At 48.6% G+C, this 22747-nt stretch overlaps 2 protein-coding genes across 3 annotated transcripts; both read left to right on the forward strand.

Annotated features, from left to right (window-relative positions):
- Positions 1–5852: 5852 nt before the first annotated feature.
- EIF3D (eukaryotic translation initiation factor 3 subunit D) lies at positions 5853–13085 on the forward strand. Of its 2 annotated transcripts, none has more exons than XM_088165353.1 (15): positions 5853–6019; positions 6316–6449; positions 6737–6782; positions 7173–7309; positions 7415–7500; positions 7964–8036; positions 8172–8287; positions 8464–8596; positions 9161–9308; positions 9543–9673; positions 10121–10206; positions 10433–10562; positions 11025–11167; positions 11926–12206; positions 12928–13085. In XM_088165353.1, the coding sequence occupies exons 2-15, from the start codon at positions 6327–6329 to the stop codon at positions 12939–12941; spliced, it is 1647 nt and encodes a 548-aa protein (XP_088021479.1). In that variant the 5' UTR covers positions 5853–6019; positions 6316–6326; the 3' UTR covers positions 12942–13085. The 2 variants fall into 2 exon arrangements, with proteins under 2 accessions (XP_088021479.1, XP_014740777.2); XM_014885291.2 differs by having other exon boundaries at positions 5880–6019; positions 8175–8287.
- A 518-nt stretch (positions 13086–13603) lies between these two features.
- FOXRED2 (FAD dependent oxidoreductase domain containing 2) lies at positions 13604–22014 on the forward strand. Its single transcript, XM_014885290.2, has 8 exons — positions 13604–14408; positions 15841–16092; positions 16563–16832; positions 17531–17697; positions 18329–18494; positions 18986–19227; positions 19985–20155; positions 20936–22014. Exons 1-8 carry the CDS (start codon positions 13885–13887, stop codon positions 21199–21201), a joined length of 2058 nt encoding a protein of 685 aa, XP_014740776.1. The 5' UTR covers positions 13604–13884; the 3' UTR covers positions 21202–22014.
- Positions 22015–22747: the final 733 nt, after the last annotated feature.

A 22747-nucleotide genomic window follows, 5' to 3' on the forward strand; every position in this document is an offset into this window, starting at 1 on the left:
CTGACAATTTGAGGGGAGGCAGCAGGACCTGGGCTTCTTCTGCAGCTCTGGAAAGGACAGTGCTCGGCAGCCAAGGGTGAGGATGCAGCATGACACACACACTGCCTCTTTGGCAATTCATGTGGTCCAGACCCTGGTGGTCAAAGCTACAGAAGCCTTGAGGGAGTTCTTACACTGGTGGCAGAAATAGTCAAAACCAGGCAAGAGACAGCACTAATTCAGAGAAAGCAAATTTTTGGATACACCAAAAGTTTGTGGCTTTTCTGGTAACATGGTAACATGCAGACAGAGCAAGGTCAGGCTCTGAGCCCAGCCTACAGAAGCAGTGTGGTTTAAGAAGGGTAAGTCTGCCCTTGCTCAGTTTCTGTCTGTCCGTGAGGACAAGACAGTCTAGCCCAACAGCCAGGGAGAACTCAGCACAGCAGGAGGAGGAAGAGGGGGAAAGCCTCACAGTGAAAACACTATCTGCTACCAAGAATAATGAACTCAGCACGTTCCTTGTGTGGACTTTACTGGACAGACATGGCTGGTCTGAAAACACACAGCAAATCTGTCAGGTGCCACCTGCTCCCAGCCCCACGAGATTGCACAGGCAGCAAATTAAAAATGAGATTCACTGCACATACACAGTAACACTGTTTTATGGCCATTTTTCCAGGGTTCCTGAAAATCTAATCAAGAATTTTCCTGGACATCCAACCAAGAATTTCCCTGGCAAAGCTGGTGAACAATCACCACATGAGAGGACAGGTTTATAGCTCAGCAACCAGGACAACAGTAAGAGGAATGAAGCTCCTGGAAAAGAGGCCAAGCATTGCAGCAAATCACCTGGCCTGAGAGAACAGCAGACTGAGGAGGAAGATAAAACTGCCACGGAAAAGATGGGATACAAAGAGGAGGGCCAGGGAAGGAAGGAGGGCTTCCCAGCCCGTGAACATCGGTCTGGGGCATGAGCCAGTTCATACATGGCCAAGGTTGGTTACAACAAAAGCCGTGGAGCCAGCAATAAGTTTTGCTGCTTAAAGATGATGACAATGACTGCAGCAGAGGAATCTGACCCGAGGAGGTGTGTGTGAACATCAGGGTTCCCCGCAGTGGGAAGGTGTTAAGGCTGAAAACTATTCCCCTTGGTTTCTGGGTTTGTCAAGAAGCACGGGGCAGTGGAGACTCAGCATATGGCACAGGCATACGGTGTGTTTGGTCTTCAGTGAGGAAAGGGAACCCAACTGTCTATTTTTGATGCACTGCTTGTAAGAATGAGAAAATGAACTACTGGAAAATATTGTTTTAATGTGAACATTAGTATTCCAATCCTCAGCTGCCTCTTTGATTGGAAGTACCATCATACAAGCTGGAAAGCAACCCATTTTAAGACTTTCTGAAGTTTTTTCAAGGCAGAGGTGATCTATTTTCTAGGAAAGGCCCCTAACAGGTTGGGTGCTTGGACTTGCTCTCCTTCACTTAAACCTGGCAAGCCCCTGGTATCACTGCCTGAGCTGTGTATTATCCTCTCTCAGCAGGAGGAGGCTGCTCAGCACAGCGCCAGCTTACGGGGTGACAGCTCTCCAGCAAGCCCCAAACCACAGAGGAGATGGATGGCAGAGAAGGTTTTGAACTGGAACATCTAAGGTGCTGGCATGAGACCCTCTTCCATGGGCCTGGTAACACCAGCACAGAGCCCAAAGCCAGAGAAGTGGGAGGCAAGAACGGAGAAACAGATGGGAGCAATTTATCCTGGCTGTTCTCATGAGCATCTTCCAGGGAAGAGTCATTAGTCTTATTAACTGATTAAATGATTAATTAACTGATGAACTGAAATTATGGATCAAGGATCAAATGATTGCAAGGCAAGTGTATTTGGAGAACTTTTCCAGGAAGCGACGTATTTCACGTGCCTTTCATGAAACCCTGAGGCCAGGAGGGTGACTGTTTGCAGCAGCAGCAGCAGAGTGTGGGGTCAGCAGGAGGCACACGGAGCTGCAGGGTCCCAGCAGGACATGGGACGTGCAGTGCCTGGTGTGAAGTGGGAAGCAAGACAGACCTGCTCCCTCTCCTAGTAAATCTGACCTGAGACAGGCTGAGAAAGCTGCGTCTGTTCATCCTGGAGAAGAGAAGGTCTCATGGAGATCTCATAGCAACCTTCCAGTATCTGAAGAGGGACTACCAGGAAGCCAAAGAGGGGCTCTTCATCAGGAACTGTACTGATAGGACAAGGACTAATGGCTACAAATTGAAAGGGGGAAATTTAGGCTGGATTTTGGGAAGAAATTCTTTACTGTGAGGGTGACAAGACACTGGAACAGGCTGCCCAGGGAAGTCGTGGATGCCTCAGCCCTGGCAGTGTTCAAGGCCAGGCTGGATAAGGCCTTGAGCAACCTGGTGTAGTGGGAGGTGTCCCTGCCCATGGCAGGGGTGGTTGGGATAGAGGATCTTGAAGGTTCTTCCCAGCCCTTAACACTGTATGATTCTAAATGTGACAGAAAATCTCCCCTGCTCAAGATTGGATTTTTTTTTCATAGAACTCTTCTTCTCCTTGCTAAGGAAATGGAAGGTCAGATCCATGCCCAGGGGAGCGTTTATCCCACAACAGCCACTCCCTATGCAAGCCGTCTCCTCCAACCCACACCTATATCCAGCTGTGTCACCAGAAAAGGAAATTTGATGGGCTGAGACCAAGCTGCACATGATCTGCTATCTCTGGTAGACAGCAGCAGCACTACATTCTCTGGCATGCACCTCACACAGGCTCAAGAGTGAAGAGGAAACTGAGGAAAGCATGGGATTTTGTTTTGTCAGTCTAGTTCTCTTCATTCATTAATTCATTCCTAAGTCTATTTCTCTTTCCAGAACTTCTTCCTCTTTTCCTCACCATCTCCTAAGCTGTGAGTCCCTCTAAGCCCACGGAGCCCATTGTCCCAGCCTGGGGGAACGAGGGACAGGTGCTGTGGGGGTCACATAGAGCTGGGATCCCACTGAGCCACTGTGAGCGAGCAGCGAGGCAGTTCCAGCACTAATGATGTTTGTCTCCAAAAAGGCTGTTTAGGTGAGACAGTTACAAATTGTATTTTATAAACTGTATTTCTGTAAGTGGATTTTTTTTGCTAGCAGGAAGAGGCACTTTAATAATCCCACTTCTGATTAATGGCAGGGTGTCTTGTCAAAGCAAAAACCGCTGCAGCTTCGGTTCTTTCTCGAGGAGGAATCACAAGTGGAAAATAAAGAAGAAAATGTACAGCCTCTCTGCCTGGAAAATATTGATCCAGACTCTTCCTAGGTAAAAGATACTCAGTAAAATTCTCTAAAGAGTTTTTTAGCCTGCGAGCTGAAGAGATTTGTAAACCAGATCCTGCTCTTTTTAGGGGTAGAGAAAATTTCAATCACTCTGGCATGAGAACATTTGGGATTTAATGATTTATTGCCCTCACACCCTGAGAAGAAATACTATCCCAATTACAGAGACAGGGGCCCGAGGCACTGCTGTATTCAATCACTGGTTCACGGTCTCCTAGAGAGGCTGTAGGGCTGAATCCAACTTCCAGCCCTAGGCCTGCCTTCCAGCAGGTCCAGGGAAGCCATCGGGGATGTGGGAAAGCTTGAATATCACACTCTGAACACAGCAAGGGCAACTGCAATTCCCCTTCTTCACACATCTTTAACTCTCAAAGTCAAGTGGTTCTTGTAACACCCTCTAAAAACAAAAAGTTGGTTGAATGATCATACAACTACAGCCTGAAAAGTATCTGATTTTCCAAAGAATCATTGCAGAGTTTGGAATATATTTTTATTTGAAGAAGCTGTGTGTGAGAGAAAAAAAGAGGCACACCACTAAGTCATGTTTCCTGTCCTAGCATGTGACTTTATTGACATATTTCTTGTCCAGAGTCCTCTATGAAAGACATCTCTTAACCTCTATCTCAGTTTTTATCTGGGAAAGCAGGAGTTTACCAACCAGACATCACAGTAACTCCATCACATGTCTGAAAAGCAAACTTTATGAGATAGGAACTGCACATTAATAGTTGAAATCTGCATTTGTCTAAGCTGAGGATCCATATTCTTCCAATACATGATTTGTAAAGTAAGTTGAACCAAGTTTTTCGAAAGTAAAAAAAAAAAAAGACAAGTCATTTCCACCAAAGCCATTTCCTAATAGGCATTTGCCTACCATAGGGCTGAATACTTCTGCCAAGAGAAGTTCCACAGTTCCAGGAAGTTTAGCCATCATTAGCACTGGAGATGTCTCCGACCTCACCATTTTTTTGAGCTGCAGTGCTCTGCTGAGCCTTCAGCACACACAGAAAGCCAAGTTTTCTTCCTCTTTATGACATCTGGGTACAAAGTGAATGGGTTTTGTCACACGCAACCCCCAGGTTTTATACTTAAAAGCCAAACTCAAGCATTTTAATCAGCAGGACAAATTTATACTATCCTTAACATCACTTAACATCACTTCCCCCCCGTATTTTTCCTTATTAAGTGGCGATTGTGCAGGAACGAAATTTCAGTAAATGACAGTGTTGGCCCAAAATAGGTTCTTCCACCCAGTCTGCAAGAGGCTAATCCACACACATAATCCAGGTATTTGATTTATGTACAGTTCTGATAGAAAGAGGTGCTGGATGGCAAATCCACAAAGACAGCACAACAACTACCAAAACTTTTCACTCTTTATATATTTTGGCAAACAAAGGCATTAATGACCCTTGACTATGTTATAAGTACATATTATATTATTGGCTTTTCACAGATATTAAAATGAATGTATATATAATGTTGGAAAACTTTGCTGTATTAATATAGTTTATTTTAGTTCTGATATTAACAAAATTTAGAAACAGTAGTGTAATAAATATATATTTTTCTTGGATTATAACATGTTGAGGTAAAAAGCTTTTGTTCATGTAACTAAGTCAGAGAATAGTAAACAGATAATAAGGAAATTCTTCACATTCTTGAATTATCCTATCTAGATGAAGACAGAGGTGACAAACACCAGAACTCCATGGAAGGAATTTATTGATCTCCATTATCAGGGAGAGAAAAATAAAAAAAATTTAAATGTTGATTTACAGGGGTGTGATTTTGAATAATGCATGAAACTCTATGATTTTATGCATTTAAAGAAGTGTTTCCTGAGTTACTGTGTGCTCTTGGCTGAATGTCAAGCACCCGGCCTGTACAACATTTTGCTTTATTATTTGTCTCTTACTGTCTTTTATGAAACCTTTTAAAATTTACCAAAAAAGTAAACCTCATTTTTCACAGCTACAAGTTACTTTGTTCTCTTTTTAATTAGTATTATGTTTTCTATTGGTTAATTATCCTCTCATTGCTCATGCTAATTAGTCTGCATATTCAGTCTTTCTCTCCTTTTGAGTCGGTGGTTTCTTGGGTCAGTGGCCATGATCTCCCCCTGCCAGAATTATCTTTAACCCAGTTGCTGAGCTGTCTTTATTAGTTTCTTCCTTATCTTGGGGGTTCTGCCAAATGTCTCTGTGGTCTGTAAATTCTGCATTCTTTGTGCCCACTATCTGTGGTACATCCTTCTTCCCAAGCTTTGTTAACCTCCCCTGAGGTCACTGAAAAACGATGATCCCTAAACCTTAAAAAGGCAATTCTACTGTCAAGTAATTTGTCTTTCTAACGTCTGGGCATCAGCCGGAGCTTGTTTGTTAGCTGCTGTTTCACAGATTAAACCTCTTTTCTTGTTGATTAGGCTTGAAAGCACACAAAGATCAAACATCAAAGAACATCCTCTCTTATAATTTCTTTTTTAATAGTTCACATTTTGCGACAACGGTGCCGCTTTACGGCGGCCGCGCTCGCTGGTCGCTTTTCCGGGGGGGGTTGGCGGTTCTCTGCTTTTACGACAGGGCGCTGCCGTCGCGCGGCGCTGACGCGCGAAAGGCGCGCCGGGGCTGCGCGCGGCCCTTTCCCCGCCCGCCGCCGGAGCCGCCGGAGCCGCTCCGGGATCCGCCACTCGATCCACCGCCATCGGGGCCGCGCCGGGGCCGCACAGGTGAGGAAAGCGCTGAGGCCACCCCAGAGCCGGTCGCCTGCCGCTCCGGCCCTTCCCGCGTGTACCGAGACCCCCTCGGCCCCGCCCCGCCGTTCCCGCCGGTTCCGGTGGGGCCGCGTCCCCGCCCCTCCCCGGCACACGGAGCGCCCGCCGGGACCCTTCCTTCCTACCGGGGCCTGGTGGGCGGAGGCGCCTTCCCCTCGCGGTGGTCTATGCCGAGGCAAGGCCTCAGGTCTCGGTGCCACACCGTGCGGCAGCTGAGGATTTGAGGGTTTTTTTCCTTCTTTCACCTTTAGAAAATTAAAAAATGGCGAAGTTTGTGGCACCCGTGATCCAGGACAACCCGTCCGGCTGGGGTCCGTGTGCTGTGCCTGAGCAGTTCAAGGACATGCCGTACCAGCCCTTCAGCAAAGGAGACCGCCTGGGCAAGGTACCTGTGCCGTGCTGGGCCCGGAGCTCTCGGTGCCTTCCGGGCCCTCCCCTCGCACGCTGCCTCCAGTGTTCGCTTTTGTTACCCTGGCTGCTCCTCTGGCATCCTTGGCAGTGCGTCCCAACACACTGAACACCTGGCAGGCAGAGGTGGGAGTCAGAAGGATTAGACCTGGAGCATATGGCAGTGTTTGATTCTGCTGCTGGGAGTCCTGTGTGTGCAGTTAGAGGTGTGTGAGGGAAATGTTGTGTTAATGCTTACTTTTGACTGTTTATGCTTATTCTTAGGTGGCTGATTGGACAGGAGCCACGTATCAGGATAAAAGATACACAAGTACGTGTGGTCTGCTGGCTGTTCCTGGGGTTTACTTTCTGCAAAGTTTGCTTTCAAGCGTCATTCCTGCTTTCATGTCTCACACCCACCCTGTAATTACCTGCACAACTCAGCAAGACAGGCATCTTACTTTAGGAAGGGAAGCTTGCTTTACCCTTGGGAGAGCTCTGTGGGGCTCTCCCTGGCCTTGGGGCTTACTCTGGGTTTTTGTACTGCCTTACTACCCGGGCTCATAAGGGAGGTTTGAAGAGGGAGAAGACATGCAGGTGTAAGGCAGGAGTCCCGATTTAGACATCAGGCTTAGGTGAAGGGAGCTGGGGAGAAAAAAGGGCAAAGCATCAGGGTTTTTTCTTAGCGCCTTGGTGCTGAGATACTTTGTTTTATTTGCAGACAAGTACTCGTCACAGTTCGGCGGTGGAAGCCAATATGCCTATTTCCACGAGGAGGATGAGACCAGCTTCCAGCTGGTGGACACAGCCCGGACGCAGAAAACAGCGTACCAGAGGAACCGCATGAGGTTTGCACAGGTAACGTGTTCAGGAGACAGGATCGGAGGGGAGCTTTGGGCTTTGGCAGCAGACGAATCTTTACCAGTTAAAATGTCTTCGTTTTTCTTTCCATCCTTTCTGCAGAGGAACCTTCGGAGAGACAAGGACCGTCGGAACATGCTGCAATTTAGCATGCAGACACTGCCAAAGAGTGCCAAGCAAAAGGAGAGGTGAGGTTGCAGAGACGAGCATACCGAGCTCGGGTTGGAATGTGTGAACATGCCGTTAAGGAATTTGCAAACTTACAGTAACAGAATCTGCTGGAGCAAACAGTCAGCATCAAGTCCAATGTTCTTCTTGTGTCAATAGTACTTAAAAGCATGGACTTCAAATGGCTGCCTAATAATTTAGGAGAATTTTTAAATTGTATTTAGAAAGTAAAGGTGGCATTCAAACCAGAATATCCTCTCTGAAAACTGCATTTCAGTCTTCAGGTAAAACTATATAAAGAGCTGATCAGATCAAAGAACATGCCTCAGACATCTTGATCAGCAGATGGCTCAACAAATGTTTTAGCAGCTCAGTGCCTGAGAGCACTGCTCCTCTGGTAGTAGTTTGGAAGTGGAGGAATGGTTCTGGCACATGGAAATCAAGTACTTCTCTTCATGGCTTTTCTCACATTTGTCATTTTAGAGATCGTTTGCGCCTACAAAAGAAGTTTCAGAAGCAGTTTGGAGTGAGGCAGAAATGGGACCAGAAATCACAGGTAGACAAACGGATGAGCATTGTGCCCCCTCTCATGGTTAGGTTTTTCTGGCTGCACTCACAGGGCAGCTCCTCTTGCACAAATCCTGATGTGTCTCCATTTCTCTCTGTACCTGTCTTGCCTCTGGCTGCGCAGCAGAAACCTCGTGACTCCTCTGTTGAGGTTCGCAGTGACTGGGAGGTGAAGGAGGAGATGGATTTCCCTCGGCTGATGAAAATGCGCTATTTGGAGGTGTCAGAGCCCCAGGACATGTGAGTTCCTAAAATTCTTGGAAATCAGGAGCTCAAGGGTCTCCTGCCTGGTCCCAGTGTTCTCATGGGGGTACCAAAACCAGGGGGAGGTAATGGAACACCCAGCAGGCCCTGTGTTGTTCATGAGTGGTGGTATCTGTAGGAAGGATATCCAGATGGTCCTCTTACCTTTGCAGAGAGTGCTGTGGAGCCCTCGAGTACTATGACAAAGCCTTTGACCGCATTACAACAAGGAACGAGAAGCTCCTGAGGAGCATTAAGCGCATCTTCCATACTGTCACCACTACGGATGACCCAGTTATCCGAAAGGTATCCAACAGTTTGTAAAACTCAGTGTGTGGCATTGTTTGATACCAGCTATCACCTTCAGACCAAAGGGCAAAAGCAAGAAGCATTAGCTGATACCAGTATTTTTCTTAGGTGGGAGGCAGACCTAGATTAATGCAAAGTTAGGAACGCTGGCCAAGGAAAATCTGTAATTCTGGAAGGGCAAGGAGACCAGTACTTGAGCTGTGTTGGGAAGAAAACTTATGTCAGAGACCTGATCCTTGGGGCCTTGCTTTTGGAGGTGAGGAAGGCTCAGACATTTCTCTTGTGACCTGATTAGCAAGAAGAAACCATGCATTTTTCAAGAGAATTAACATTTTGTAGTAGTTTCTTACTCTGCCCTTGTGTCGGTGAGGGTGGGCCAGGATTGCTGGGTAGTACACGTTATGCTTTGCCTGGCAGTAGATATGGTACTTAGCAGTTCAGCTTTCTCAGTCAGAACAGCAGAAGTCAGTGATCTGCTTTGCTAGCACTTCTTGTCCTGTCTAGGCAAGGGATATCTGTTGTTATTGCTGAAATAGTTTTCTCCTCCTCCTGTATTCACAGTTGGCCAAGACACAAGGGAATGTGTTTGCCACGGATGCCATCCTGGCCACACTGATGAGCTGCACTCGCTCTGTCTATTCCTGGGACATCATTGTCCAGAGAGTTGGATCCAAGCTTTTCTTTGACAAGAGGGACAACTCAGATTTTGGTGAGGAAAAATCCGGAAAGGAATTCCTGTTGCAGTAGCTAAAGGGTCTGATTTTCTTCATGCTTGTTTGGGTATCCGCACTGAGCCCCCTCAACAAGCCCATAATTGCAGTGCATGTGATAGCTGTGTGGGAAATTTCAGTATTGATCTGCTCTGATGTGGGGCTAGAAACTCACTAAAGCGGACATAGTTACTCCCCCAAGTATAACCACTTGCATCTGGTTTTCTTCCTAGACCTCCTGACAGTGAGTGAAACAGCCAATGAGCCACCTCAGGAAGAGGGCAACTCCTTTAATTCTCCACGCAACCTGGCCATGGAAGCAACCTACATCAATCATAACTTCTCCCAGCAGTGTCTGAGGATGGTAAGGTAGAACAGTGATGAGTAGTGAGGTCTGTGTTTCAGAGAGTCTCAATAAGAGACTTGATTAAGGCTGCTTTAATACATCACAGAAGCATTTTAATTTACAATTCTGTTATATCAGTGGTCTTTCAGTTTTGAAAGAGATGGGATTATTTCTGGTGAGCAGTGTGACTTTGTTGTAGAAAGGTTTTCACCTTGATTTCACAGAGGAGTCATCCTACTCCCGTTGATGATGTAGACAGGCTTCTCAGTACACTTAAATGAAGCCTAAGTACCAGTACAAGCACTGCTCATAGTGCTGTAACTAATGTGGGCATGAGGCTTTCATCAGCTGTCGTAATGTTTTGGTGTTTCTCTACATAAGGGAAATCAGCTACTGTTGCTGTAAGAGTATTTTTTCAGTAGAGAAAAGCTGTCTCCTAACAAGCTCTGCTGTTTTGATCTGCAGGGAAAGGAGAAATACAAGTTTCCTAACCCAAACCCGTTTGTGGAGGATGACATGGATAAAAATGAAGTAGCCTCTGTTGCATACAGGTAAGTTGATATTTCTAATGCCCGGGTTTGGCAAGGGGGCAGGATGTCAGTGTGATACAGAGGCAAAATAGGTTGGGAGTGTTACTGATAGAAGCTTTACCTTGAGAGAGATTCATGGATGACTTCACAGTGAAAAGATGGAGGAGGAAAGGATTTTGCTGAATGCTTACATGGATCTGGAAGAGAACAAAGGTCAGAAATAACCAGCTGCATTGTTTATTGGCAGATACCGAAGGTGGAAGCTGGGAGATGATATAGATCTCATTGTCCGCTGTGAACATGATGGAGTGATGACAGGAGCTAATGGAGAAGTGTCATTCATCAACATCAAAACACTGAACGAGTGGGATTCGAGGGTGAGGAAGAACAGGATCCCCAAGCTAGCTCTAACTGCTTCACTGCTGCCTGACATGCCAGGTACAGCAGGGAAGATAAGACAAACATCTGGTAGTGTCCCCCGGGTGTTAACATTCCACTAAGGAGTATAACTTTGGTGGACAAGCAGTGCTGATGGGATTCTCCCCTAAATGTTGTAGCTGGCTTGAACCCTCTGGGTGTTCAGCACAGTAGCCAGTCTTCTTAGGGTTCTCTTTATAACTTCCCTCAGAAATTACCCTTTCTAACCAGCGCCACAAACATTGAGTAATCGCAACTATTTGCATTTCTCCCCGGTGCAAGAGTTTGCCCTTTGGGCTGCAGTTCACATTCCCTCATGTGGTACTGTAGGGTAGACAGCTTTCCTATATGGTGACAAGATGGCTGAAGAGATGGCTGCTGCTGGCTTGTCAGGCTGACCCTGGTTCTGATTCTCCTCTCAGTATTGTAATGGGGTGGACTGGCGCCAGAAGCTGGACTCTCAGAGAGGGGCTGTCATTGCCACAGAGCTGAAGAACAACAGCTACAAACTGGCCCGCTGGACATGCTGCGCACTGCTGGCTGGATCAGAGTATCTTAAACTCGGGTAAGGGGGGGCCGTTCACAGCAAATATCTTCCAGGTGCATTTTGCATTATTAAACTTCCTGTAAGTCTAAGTGAAGCGTTTACAGAATGAGTAATCCTAAAGTCACCCAGCGTTTGAGTGGCTAAGAAAGGAAAGCTTGTGAGTGCACCAGCCTTGGTGTAAGCTGCTTCCCCTCAGCATCTAGCTGTGACTAACCCCACACATGAGGGACAGGTGGCTCTCAGCCTCTTTGCTGTGGTCACTAAATAAATATAGTGACTGTGGTGCCTGTCAGGATTCTGACTGAGATTCTCAGTGCCATCTTACTGAGAAATTAGGCGGTGGGGGGAGATACGGCCACTGCGTTTTTTAAACTGTCAGCTTAAAATCAGTTGATTACTGTAGGTAATGAACAAGAGGCTTTTGCTAAATAAGTTCTACTAGTTCTGCAACGCTCTGTTCCATCCGCAGACATGGAACTGATACTTCTCCATCTTTTTCATTCCAAACTCCCAGCTAATCATGCTATTGCTTAATTTTATCTGTGAGGCTAATTCTTCTTTATCTTTTTTACCTCTCCATCCGATTTGGGGATTTCCAAGTGCCTTGCAGATTGACAGTTTGTAGCCAGGAGATCCTCTTAGCTTTCAGTGTTGGAGTATTAGGATTTTTTCAGCTCAGAAAACAAAAATAGGATGATCACGCAGCTTTTCTTGTGATGTTTTGCTGTCTGGGCATAAGCTCCTGATACCCCTCTGGTTACTTCTCACCCCTCTAGGTACGTATCACGTTACCACGTGAAGGACTCTGCCCGCCATGTGATCCTGGGCACGCAGCAGTTCAAGCCAAATGAATTTGCCAGCCAGATAAATCTGAGTATAGAGAACGCCTGGGGCATCCTGCGATGCGTCATTGACATCTGCATGAAGCTGGATGAGGGAAAGTACCTCATCCTCAAGGACCCCAACAAGCAGGTGATCCGAATCTACAGTTTGCCTGATGGTACCTTCAGCTCTGATGAAGATGAGGAGGATGAGGAGGAAGAAGAGGAAGAGGAAGGTTTGTAGCGTACTGTTTGCTTTATGCTTCTAAGTGATGTACTAGTGTGGATGAAAAGGGGTGATTCGTGATGAAGACGAGAGCTAAAGGGTCAGATCTGACCAGTGCAATGGAAGAAGAGGAACAAGGCTGGAGAATGTGTGGTCCCAAGGATGGGACTCTGTTGAAAAGGTGTGGGTGACATTGGGAGTATTCAGCTGGAAGAAAAACAGCGCAGAGTTGAAAATGCAGATGTTGTGCCTCTGTACAGATACTTGAGGGGGACTGATTTTAGTAGGGGTTGGAGGAAGGTCTCAGATCCAGAGCACTGTCTGGCAGAACAAAGCCTGCCGATAAGCCTTTGATTCAGTGGCCCCAAGGTCTGCAAGAGTGAGTGGGTGCTAATTTCTGTTCCTACTGGGAAATATCTCCCAGCTTATTTTTAGGCTGTAAGCTTAACCTGGCTGCTCTGGATTTTATTATGGAAATGTTAGTTGGGTTACTGCGTAATTTGCTCAGGAATGTAAATTGTGTATGAGGAGTATGTGATCTTGGCTCATGGCCAGGTTTGTTGGGAAGCTGAGGGGAGGCAAGGAGACAGTTGGAGGTGGGATAAATCTCCCGAAGTGGCAGCCGTGGTTTTTTGCATTCCTTGTGGCATTTCCTTGACAGCGAGGGTTTAATTTTGGGGTTTTCTTTCCCCAGCTGCCTTCACTTCATTTCTGTTTCTCTTCTTTTTCAGAGGAAGAGAGCTGAACCCTGCAACCAGCACCGACGGGCTGCAGTGCCCGGGCAGCCCCAGTCCCGGGGGGCGGGCTGTGGCTGCACCTTTCCCCCCGGCTGTGCTGCACATCGATCATAAATGGGGGGAAAGCGGAATAAAGTTGATTTTGGCGAGTGCCGGCGCTCTTTGTGTGCGTGTGCCCGGTTCGGGTGCCCCCCGCGTTCGCGGCTCCGTCCCGCGCCTGCCCCTTTAAGCACCGCCCGCCCCCGGACACGTGGTGCGCGCGCCGCCATGGTGCCGGCGGAGGGAAGCAGCGGTGGCGGCGTCACGTGACGCGGGGAGCGCGCCGCCCCCCTCGCTCGCCCCCGCAGCGGGCGGGAGGCAGCGCCGTGCCCGCCCCGCCCTGCCCGGGCGGCGCGGGAAGGAGGAGGGAGCGGAGCGGGAAGAGCCCGGAGCGGGAGGAGCGGCGCGGCGGGAGCTCCATGGTGCAGGTGCGGGTTCCGGGCGGCCGGCAGCGGCTCCGCGCGTCACGTGCGCCGCGCCTCGTGCGCCGTTTGGCAGGGGCGGGGGCACCGGGGCCGGGACCGTATTGGCGGGGGAGTGAGGGCAGCGCGGGGCACCCCATCTCCCATTGGCTGGGGGGCTTGCGCCGCCCGTCCCCATTGGCTGGTGGGGCGCAGAAGTGCTCGCCACCAGTAGTCCACAGGTGCTGCCCCACCTTGCCACCTGTGTGCTATGGGCGGGGAGCCCTGTGCGCCCATTGGCTGGAAGGCCCCGACCCTTGGTGTTATTGACTGGCAGGGAGTAGGGCCGCGCCCCAACACCCTATTCTCTGTGGGGGCGTAATGGTGGCCGGGTCTGGGTGGTGGCGGGCGAGGACTGGTGGGGTTGAGGGTTTCCTGTGGGGAGGATGCAGCCCCTGGGGTGACGCCTCCCGGTCCTCTTCCCTTCAGGGCCGGCTGTCCCAGCCCCGCCATGGCTCCCGCGGTCTGCGGGACACTCCTGGGGCTGGCCCTGTACGCCGGCAGCCTGTGCGCCGTGAGTGGTGCCCCGTTACTCTACCACGACTACTGTGTTATCGGGGCCGGCCCCGCGGGCTTGCAGGCGGCCTATTTCCTCCAGCAAGCCGGCCGGGACTACATCGTCTTCGAGCGGAGCCATGCTCCCGGCAGCTTCTTTGCGCTCTATCCTCGGCACCGCAAACTCATCAGCATCAACAAGCAGTACACAGGCAAGTCCAACAGCGAGTTCAACCTGCGTCACGACTGGAATTCGCTCCTCAGCCACGACCGGCGGCTGCTTTTCCGACACTACTCTCGCGACTTCTTCCCCGACGCTGACACCATGGTGCGCTACCTGGAGGACTTTGCTTCCCTGCTGAAGCTGCAGGTTCAGTACAATACGGCCATCACCCATGTGACATTGGAGAAGGATGAGCAGGCTTGGAACGGCCATTATTTTCTGCTGACCGACCAGGACAGGAAGAACTACAAGTGCAGGTAATGGACGAGCCTGGGGCTTGACACGCAGCTCAGAGCTGTGCCCTGTTGAGGCATGAATATCTCGAAGGATGGAGATTTCAGAGACTCTTAGAGCCTTAATCACCATTAGAGGCAGAAAACATTTTTTAGGGATTGGCAAGTGGATGGGTGGAATAACTGCTCCTGGGAAGGCATTGCCTTTCACGAGCAGTATTTTGTTTTGGGCAGCTGAGGAGTTTGGGAGGGCAGACACAAATTGGCTGCAATGGCCTCACTGCGGCGTCTGTCCTTGATAGGTATGCTTGAAATCACTTTTGTTTTATCACTAGATAATTGCTGTCTGTGACAAAAGTAACTCTGTTGTACTCACAGCCAACACTGCCATTAGTACAAACTGGATTGAGTTGTTGTGACATCTCACTCCCATTTTCCCACATGTTCTCAGGGGTGTGTCCCAGACAAGTGAAGCCCTTGGGTGGCACAGAGCTGGAACACGGAGGGGAAGCAGAGGAAAGCGGGGCTTTTTAGGGAGGGGAAAGGACTGTGAGAAATAACCCTCAATTCAGCTGGTCACTGAATTCCCCTTCCACTCATCTTACTTTACGTGTGTGTATCCTGTGCACTGAGCACCATTTCTAAAAACCTCGAAGTTACTCGTATGAACATACGGAGTATATTTCTCGCCTCTCCTGAGAACCTCAGCTCTACGACAGCAGGTCGTGCTGGCTGTCACTTGCCGGTGTGCTGCTGGCAGGCTCCGAGGGGACAGAAGGCAATCCCGGACACCCACGTACCGCGAGCGACTTGCTCTCGGGATGCTGTGTAAGCAAGGCTGGGACAGCAGGCAGTGCTGCTTGCCTCAGCCGCCTGGTGTTTCTATCTAAGTCACCAGAACTTCCTCAAGAATCAAGTAAAAGCTCTTATGGAGTGACATAAAAAGATCACTGTAGTTATTTTTGGTGTTAACAATTAGTGATGTTGCTAACGTGTTTTTCTGACTGGGATTTCAAAATACCAAAACTATTTCCTGTCTGTCTTAAAAATGACTTCTGCTCTGCCAAATGTCAACTCAAATTTTAAATCGAAGTCGTTTTTATGCAATATATAATCAACCTGTGAAGCTATATTACATATACTGTCAATGAGTTCGTATGTGTAGAAGTTGCTTTCATGAACAGGCGAGGGAGATGCATATGTACAGCACCCACACTGACTATTGCTATATATAACAGTGTTCCTGGTTGTCCTGAGGATAGGGAAGGGAGGAGCAGGTCACTAGTTGAAATTAAGTAGAGGTTTCTTTTGAAACCATGGCCTGTGCAGCTAGTCCAGTGTCACTGTGGGGGTCACATTGCAGCCACCTTCCACAGTGGGAGGAGGAAGGAAGGAGGAGATGGAGCACCTTTCCTGAAATTCCTGCGTTTTCAAGTGCTATCCCCGTTTTTTGCAGCTGTTTGTTGGTTGCTGCTGGGACGTGGGTTCCCAATGTGGTAAACTTTCCTGGCTCAGAGTACGCTGAGGGTTACGAGACTGTGTCCGTCAATCCAGAGGACTTCGCTGGCCAAACCGTGTTGATCTTGGGCCGAGGGAACTCGGCCTTTGAGACAGCAGAGAACATCCTGGGTGTCACGAATTTCATCCACATGGTGAGCCGGTCCCGTGTGCGCCTCTCATGGGCCACCCACTACGTTGGGGATCTGAGGTAAGAAACCACTCCTATTCCTGTTTCTAGCGCAGCTGGAATACAAACAAGGAGAATCGCTTATTTTCCAGGCGACAGGCTGGACTGGTGCTGTCGTCATGGGGGCCACAAGTCACGAGGCCTTCTGTAGGTCCTCAGTTTAAAGCAATGCAGGTTGCAGTTGCTGAACACAGAGGCTTGGTGAGAGCTTTTTAGGATCTGTGTGAAATAGAAACACGTCTACTTGGAAACTGTAATCTTTAAAATATACTGGCTCTCAAGTTACTCCCTTGCTTCTAGTCACAGAGGAAAGTTAGGAGGTTAGCTATATCCTGCAGGGACAGTGAAGCTGTGTTACCTGTGCTATGCCTGTGAGCCCTGAGGCTCTCGGGATAACCCTTACACTGAAGAGTTGGGATGCCTGATAAATGATCCCATTTTCAGCAGCTAAGACAGAACTTCCCTTCTTTACATTCCTGTATTTTCCATAGAGCAATTAACAACGGCCTGCTGGACACCTACCAGCTGAAATCTCTGGATGGGCTTCTGGAAGGCGACCTAGAAGATCTGGCCATCGTTAAGGACAAAAAGGGAAAGCTGCACATCACACTGCGGTTCTACCTGGAGAACAGGAACATCAGTGCAGGCATCAACTCCATCACCCTCCCTCAGGATGAACTGGACAATTTTGCCACCCGTGCACCTTACGACCGTGTCATCCGCTGCCTGGGCTGGAAGTTTGACTTCTCTATCTATAATAGGTGAGGGAGAACCAGGACCTCCATTAAAGAAGATATTTAGGCTGAAAGGCCTGAGTAGGGAGGAAAGGGAAGAGCAGGTCTTTTCCTGGCAGCATTGTTTGGACCTCCATGCTCTGAGCTGCTTGGCGCTGCACAGTCCTTTGTTTATCCTGCAGGTAAGGCTGTTTCCCAGTGGGAATGTGTGTCACTGCCCTCTGACCAACAGCTCTAAGGCTGCACAGATGGCAGCAATGAGGCTTGAGTGACACAGAAAAGTTTGTACCTTTGGAACTTAACATCCTGACCTGCCAGATCACATGGACAAGGCTATCAGTGTTTGGGGTTTTTTTTTTGGAAATGAGGATGATAAAGGTGCAGATCACTCAGAAAAGGTTTTGTCTGGGAAAAAAGAAATTCCCTGAGGATACAACCTTCATTCCACCTTGGTACGTCCTGTAGCTGAAAATGATACTGCCAACTTCACTGTCTTCCAAAATTCATTGTTAATGGCTGAGCTGAGAATTACCTTGTCCGGGGCTATCTTGAGATAAACACCCTAATCTTCCAAAGATCCTCATTTTAGTAGTAAATGCCACTGAAGGCAACAGGGGTGTGAAGCAGAATCTTGCAGTGGCTGTAATATAATGTGTATTAGAAACTCTTTTTATTTTTCTTCTCCTGTCGTTCCTGATAGCCTGCTGTTCTCTTTTGCATATCAGATCCCTGAGAATGATGCCAGGAAAAGGGAATATTAAGAAGTATCCTCAAATCAAACCCAGCTATGAGTCTAAAGGCACTCGGGGGCTCTTTGTTCTTGGCACTGCTAGCCATTCAGTTGACTTCAGGAAATCTGCTGGGGGCTTCATCCATGGATTCCGGTATACAAGTGAGTAGTGGGGTGTGCAGAAAGGGCAGAGGTGAAATTGTTCCTTCAAAGGAACAATCCAAAGCTTAGTATTGGAAAGAGATTGCCCTTAGTCTTGTTCTGGCAATAAAAAGGACAGAACACAGTCAAGCTGCAGCTGCATCATCTGAAGTGGAGTAGAAGTGACTTGGGGTTATATGTGAAGTTTGTGGTTGTCTGTCTTTGTTTTGTCTTGTGTCTCTCTCTTTCCTGCTGTCTGTTATTTATGTAACACAATAGATTTCTTCCTGCCAGACGCTCTGCCTCGTGACAGGCTGTGGGTGAGAGGTCTGTGCTGTGGAGTTAAAACCCAGCAGCTATGGGCAGAGAATCTCCTTCTTTATGTCTGTACCCATCCTTATCATTAAAGGACTGCTGAGAAGTAATGAAATATCCCCAAGGACCCCCCTGCCCCCTCCCCCACCACTTAGCATCACATCAGCTTTCTGAGGGCATCTCTACTGCGGTTACTAGCGATTGGGGTGGGAGATCCTGAGCACCGAGGAGCTGTAAAGGTTGTTTATTGAGTCCTGCTGCAGCGCAGAGATTGGATTTCTTAAAGCATAAGCTTGAGTTGTTAAATAAGCTGTCTTTGTTTCTCTACGTGTCTTAGCTCGGGCAGTCCATCGCCTATTGGAAAACCGTCACCATGGTGTCCCCTGGCCATCCACAGTCTACCCTATTACACAGCTGACCAATTCCATCATCAAGAGGGTGAACGAGGCCTCAGGCCTCTACCAGATGTTCAGTGTCCTGGCTGACATCATACTGCTAAGAGAGTGAGTGAGTGAGTAATTACTCCCAGCACTGTGCTCCATAATTTCATTTCTGTCTCTTTACCATTGCTTCCTGTGTTGCCACCTCACAGATTGCACTGTTCCTGCCTAAGGATGTTACATTGCATAGGCAGCCACCCCAAACCTGTACCACAACTGCAACTGGTGCTCAATTGTGCAGACTGTTTCTCCCTCTTAAAGGACTGAAATGGTCCAGATCTTCCCTCTAGGCTCAGAGGTGTAGTACTTTTTATTGACCCCAGGGAAGAACTTTGTTGAGCAGTGCTACTGTAGAGAGAATCCCATAGTCAAGGAAAACAATGGTGTCTTGTAACAGTATCTGCAGCCTTTATAAGCTCTGCATCAAGTCCAGCTCAGATCTGTAATGACCAGAATTACTATCTGATGACTTTTTGGCTTTAGCCAAAGGGCGGGTTGGATCTCAGCTGGCTTTCTCTGGTGGAAAATTCTGATGGTGTGTTTGCAATTCACAGGAATGCCACAGCATTTGAATACCTGGAAGAGTACCCTATTGGAGTCCTGGCTGAGCTGGAAATGCAGACAGGAAGAAAGGCTCGAAGTGGGCTCTTTGTCATCATCATGGAGTATGGGAGGAATTTCTCTGGGGCTGACAAGGATGTCTTCTACTACAACCGTGCCGTGGGAGAGGCACAGCATGCCTGGCAGTCCAACTTTTTACACCCTGTTATTTACTATTACAAAAGCCTCCCAACAGGTAAGCTTTCCTGCTAACTATGTGACACAACAAAAACAAAGAGGGATAAAGATAAATCAGAGCCAAAGTGGGGGTGGTGCCTGAAAGCACTATTCCCCCTTCCTGTGAGACACCCCCTGCCACTGTATGAGCTGAACAGGAAAAAAGGAACAAACAGGCGTGCTGGAAATTTCCCCACAGCCAAAAAGAGGAACAGTTCTTCCCTTTGGCTGGCACCCTGTGTGTATTTTGCAGAGCCTGACAGATGAGGCAGTTGTTGTTTGGCCATCTTGCTGCCAAGAGAAAGCTGCTCTCTGCCAGGCCCAGGTCCGAGAGGTCACACAGACATAGAGGCAGCCAAAGGCAAGGGTTTCAGGAGGAGTGTTCTATCCAGCAGCAAACAGGCTCAGAGTAGACTTCCTTGGGAAATGAGTGTGTTGAAATATTCATCTTCAGAAACCTAGGGTCAGGATCCAGTTTGCCTTGCACAGAAATAAACATGATGGGTAGCAGCATTAAACACAGCTTAGCCCATCTGGCAGTCCCTGTTCGGGGGGAACAGCAGTGAAAAGACAGGAATGCTATGGGCAGGGACAGAGGGCAGCTGTGCAGTGGCAGTGTTGTTGAGGACAAAGCTAGCAGAGGGGATTGCAAATGAAAGTGGCGGATTAAAAGGTCAGGACAAAAGCGGAAACAGCTGTCACAGCTGCTTTCCACTCCCCAACTCTTTTTAATGCCATTTTCCTTCTAAGAGACTCCCTTAATGTTCTCTTGGCAGAGCGTGAGATGAAACTCCGTCCCCCAGACTGGCCTCTGCCCCGGCCAGATGCCATCCATCACATTGTGGAGGACTTTCTGACAGACTGGACAGCCCCGAACGCTCACATCCTGCCGCTGAGGCGGTTTTTGGAGAACTGCCTCAGCACCGACCTGCGCAATTTCTTTGCAGGTAATTTGTGCACAGGGTCGAAGTGACAGGAAGAGGAGGAGGAATGTGAGGAATAAGTGACAGGAGTGATCTCCTCTGCAAATAGCTGAGATCTCCCTGTGGTGAGCTGCTTGTCTCACTGTCAGTCACACCTCCTCAATGCACTCACCAGATGGTACAAAGTGCTGTTCTGTGTGTATGCTCCCAAAGAATCCTTGCTCTTGTTCACCTTTAGAAAAAGACTGGCCCAGGCATGCCAGGATTTAGAGAAAGGCATATAAGGTTGGGTTCAATCCTTTTTCTAGCTGCTTTCCTTTCTTCTTCAATATCTGAATATTTCTTTGTGCCATTGTGTACTAGATCTCATATATTGGTGATTGGATTGCTTTCCCATGGGAAATGGGAATGCTATGATGTGAGAAGTCAAGAGCCTCTGCTGTCTCCTTTTGTCTCCCTTCCTGGTCTTAAGACTGGTGTGGGACCCTCCTGCAGGAAGCCCGTGTGGCACACAGAGGAAAGCCATCTTTTACCACAAAGAAAATGCCAGATGAATGCAAGCTCAAATCCAGCTCCTTTTTCTCTCAGTGTGCAGACTGGGGGTCCTTCTCTTCATTTCCTGAGCTTTGCAGAATTAAGTCGATTACTGTGCTGCCACCCAGGGCAGGGTATCGGGTGGGAAGCTCCAGCCATCTTCCCTCATCCTCTCTGCCTTTTTTTTTTAACAAGTCCCTGATAGTTTATGGGAGTATTTCCCTACAGGGTATCTCTGCTGACTCTAATTTTTGATCCTTTCCCCTGCAGAGACCTGTTTCCTGTTTGCCTTCACCCATCAGAAGCTGCCTCCTTCCTGCCAGCAGGGTTATGTGAGAATGCAGGGACTGGTGGGGAGCCAGGAGCTTCGGCACCATGCAGTTCAGGCTGGGCTGCTCCAGGATTACACTCACACAGACTTTCTGGGTGACAGACCCCCTGACAGCCACGATGGGTCACAGGAGCAGTTGATGAGAGATCATGGGATACCAGTTCGTCCTCTGCAGCATCTTGTTAATGCCAAGGATGAGCTTTAACCTTTCTTGCTCTGCACTGAGATCCATAGGTGCTCTTGTGACAGTACTGTTACAGAGATCCACAGCAGGATTCTGCCCTTTCCAGCGTCCTTTTTCCATCCCCGTGCCTCCCACTGATCGTGAGTTGCCAAAGACCTGCTCAGATCTTGCTGTTACAAAGAGGACCAACATGCTCTGAAGGACTGAGTGAGGGACCAAAATCCAGTGATGCTGAGGTTCCCATGTTGTCCTTGCAGAGCTCAGAGTTGCCTGAAGATGGTGTGTGTGTTTATCTCACTGACCAGTATCTGCAGTGACATACAGAGGCTGCAGAAGTGAGTACAGGAATGCCTGGGAAACTTCAGATGTCATGTCCTTCAGAGGTGACTTCCCCACGCCCTGTGGCATCCCAGTACCATTTCTCTGGACCCTGGATGCCGTACGCTGTGTATACTTGAAGATTTATTTCTGTGTTGAATGCTGAAGTGGTACTTCAGGCAAACTTCCTGGTACTTTTCCTGCATTTGAGTTAGGGAAATTGCGTAGCTTGGGTGGGAAAAGATGATTTTTTTTTTAGTTACTGTATAGGTCAGATAATTTATAATTTCCCAGAGAACACTACAAGGGACTCTCCTCCACAATGGATGAGTAGCTGGCTTGGGACACTGAGTTTGGCTCTGCTGTCCTCATGTTTTTCTTCTCCCACACCAAGCAGCCTAGAAGGTTAGCCTGTCTTTTATAAAGCATGACAAATATTTCTCCTATTTGCACTATGTCTCATCAAGAAAGTTTGATGTTAAAATGCTCCTTAAAATGCCTCTGTTTTATTCCCCTCCTAAAGCTTGACCTCATGATATCCCTGTGATTTCTAGGAAATAGAGGAGGGGTGACAGGGAACAGGCTTTTCTTTTCACACGTTTTCAACCCTTTAGGTTCTTGAAAAATACACACTCTTGCTTCCAAACTAAGGGGGCTGTACCTTACATGTACCTAAAGCTCTCCCAATCCCTTGAATTCAGCTGCTGTTTCAGTAAAATCCCAGTTCATTGCAGAGGCTGGGGAGCAGAAGAGGTCAAGGGAAGTGCCAGGGGCGTTCTTACTCTCTTTGAGAATACTGGGCTATGCAAGCAATGCTGCTGCTGGAAGATGTTCACGTGCAGCTGGAGAGGGTGGCATGGGCCATGCTGTTTTGTGGTCACCCCTGAGTGTAGGGGTGCAGGTTGCTTCAGGTTCCCTGCCCGGGCGGGAACGTAGTGGAACGGAGTTAATTGCTGTCCGGGGCATTGTAGAACTGTGCGCTTCCAGGAGAGCTTAAAGAAGCAGGTGAACCAGGCAACCCTTTGGCTAGCCTCAAGCTGAGGAGAGCTGCCGGCCGGAGGCACCGGTGCCGGGAGTGGCACCCGGAGCGGCGTCGGGGCCGCCGGGCCCGCGCCACGGCTCGTAGTGCGTCCGCTGCGCCTATTGGAGGGCTCTGCCGCCAATCAGCAGCCAGGGTTTGCTCGGCGTGACGCATCCGACCATACCCTCCAGGGGCGGGGCGAGATGGCCTAAAGGACAGGTACGGTAG

The sequence above is a fragment of the Sturnus vulgaris genome, chromosome 5, assembly GCF_052056855.1.
Source record: "Sturnus vulgaris isolate bStuVul1 chromosome 5, bStuVul1.hap1, whole genome shotgun sequence".
NCBI lineage: Eukaryota > Metazoa > Chordata > Aves > Passeriformes > Sturnidae > Sturnus > Sturnus vulgaris.

Coding starts and splice junctions, on each gene's coding strand:
- FOXRED2 (XM_014885290.2), top strand. CDS start 13,885: ATGGCTCCCGCGGTCTGCGGGACACTCCTGGGGCTGGCCCTGTACGCC. Junction 18,495..18,985: donor GACATCATACTGCTAAGAGA/GTGAGTGAGTGA, acceptor TGCAATTCACAG/GAATGCCACAGCATTTGAAT. Junction 20,156..20,935: donor CCTGCGCAATTTCTTTGCAG/GTAATTTGTGCA, acceptor TTTCCCCTGCAG/AGACCTGTTTCCTGTTTGCC.
- EIF3D (XM_088165353.1), top strand. CDS start 6,327: ATGGCGAAGTTTGTGGCACCCGTGATCCAGGACAACCCGTCCGGCTGG. Junction 8,037..8,171: donor AATGGGACCAGAAATCACAG/GTAGACAAACGG, acceptor CTGGCTGCGCAG/CAGAAACCTCGTGACTCCTC. Junction 10,207..10,432: donor GTAGCCTCTGTTGCATACAG/GTAAGTTGATAT, acceptor GTTTATTGGCAG/ATACCGAAGGTGGAAGCTGG.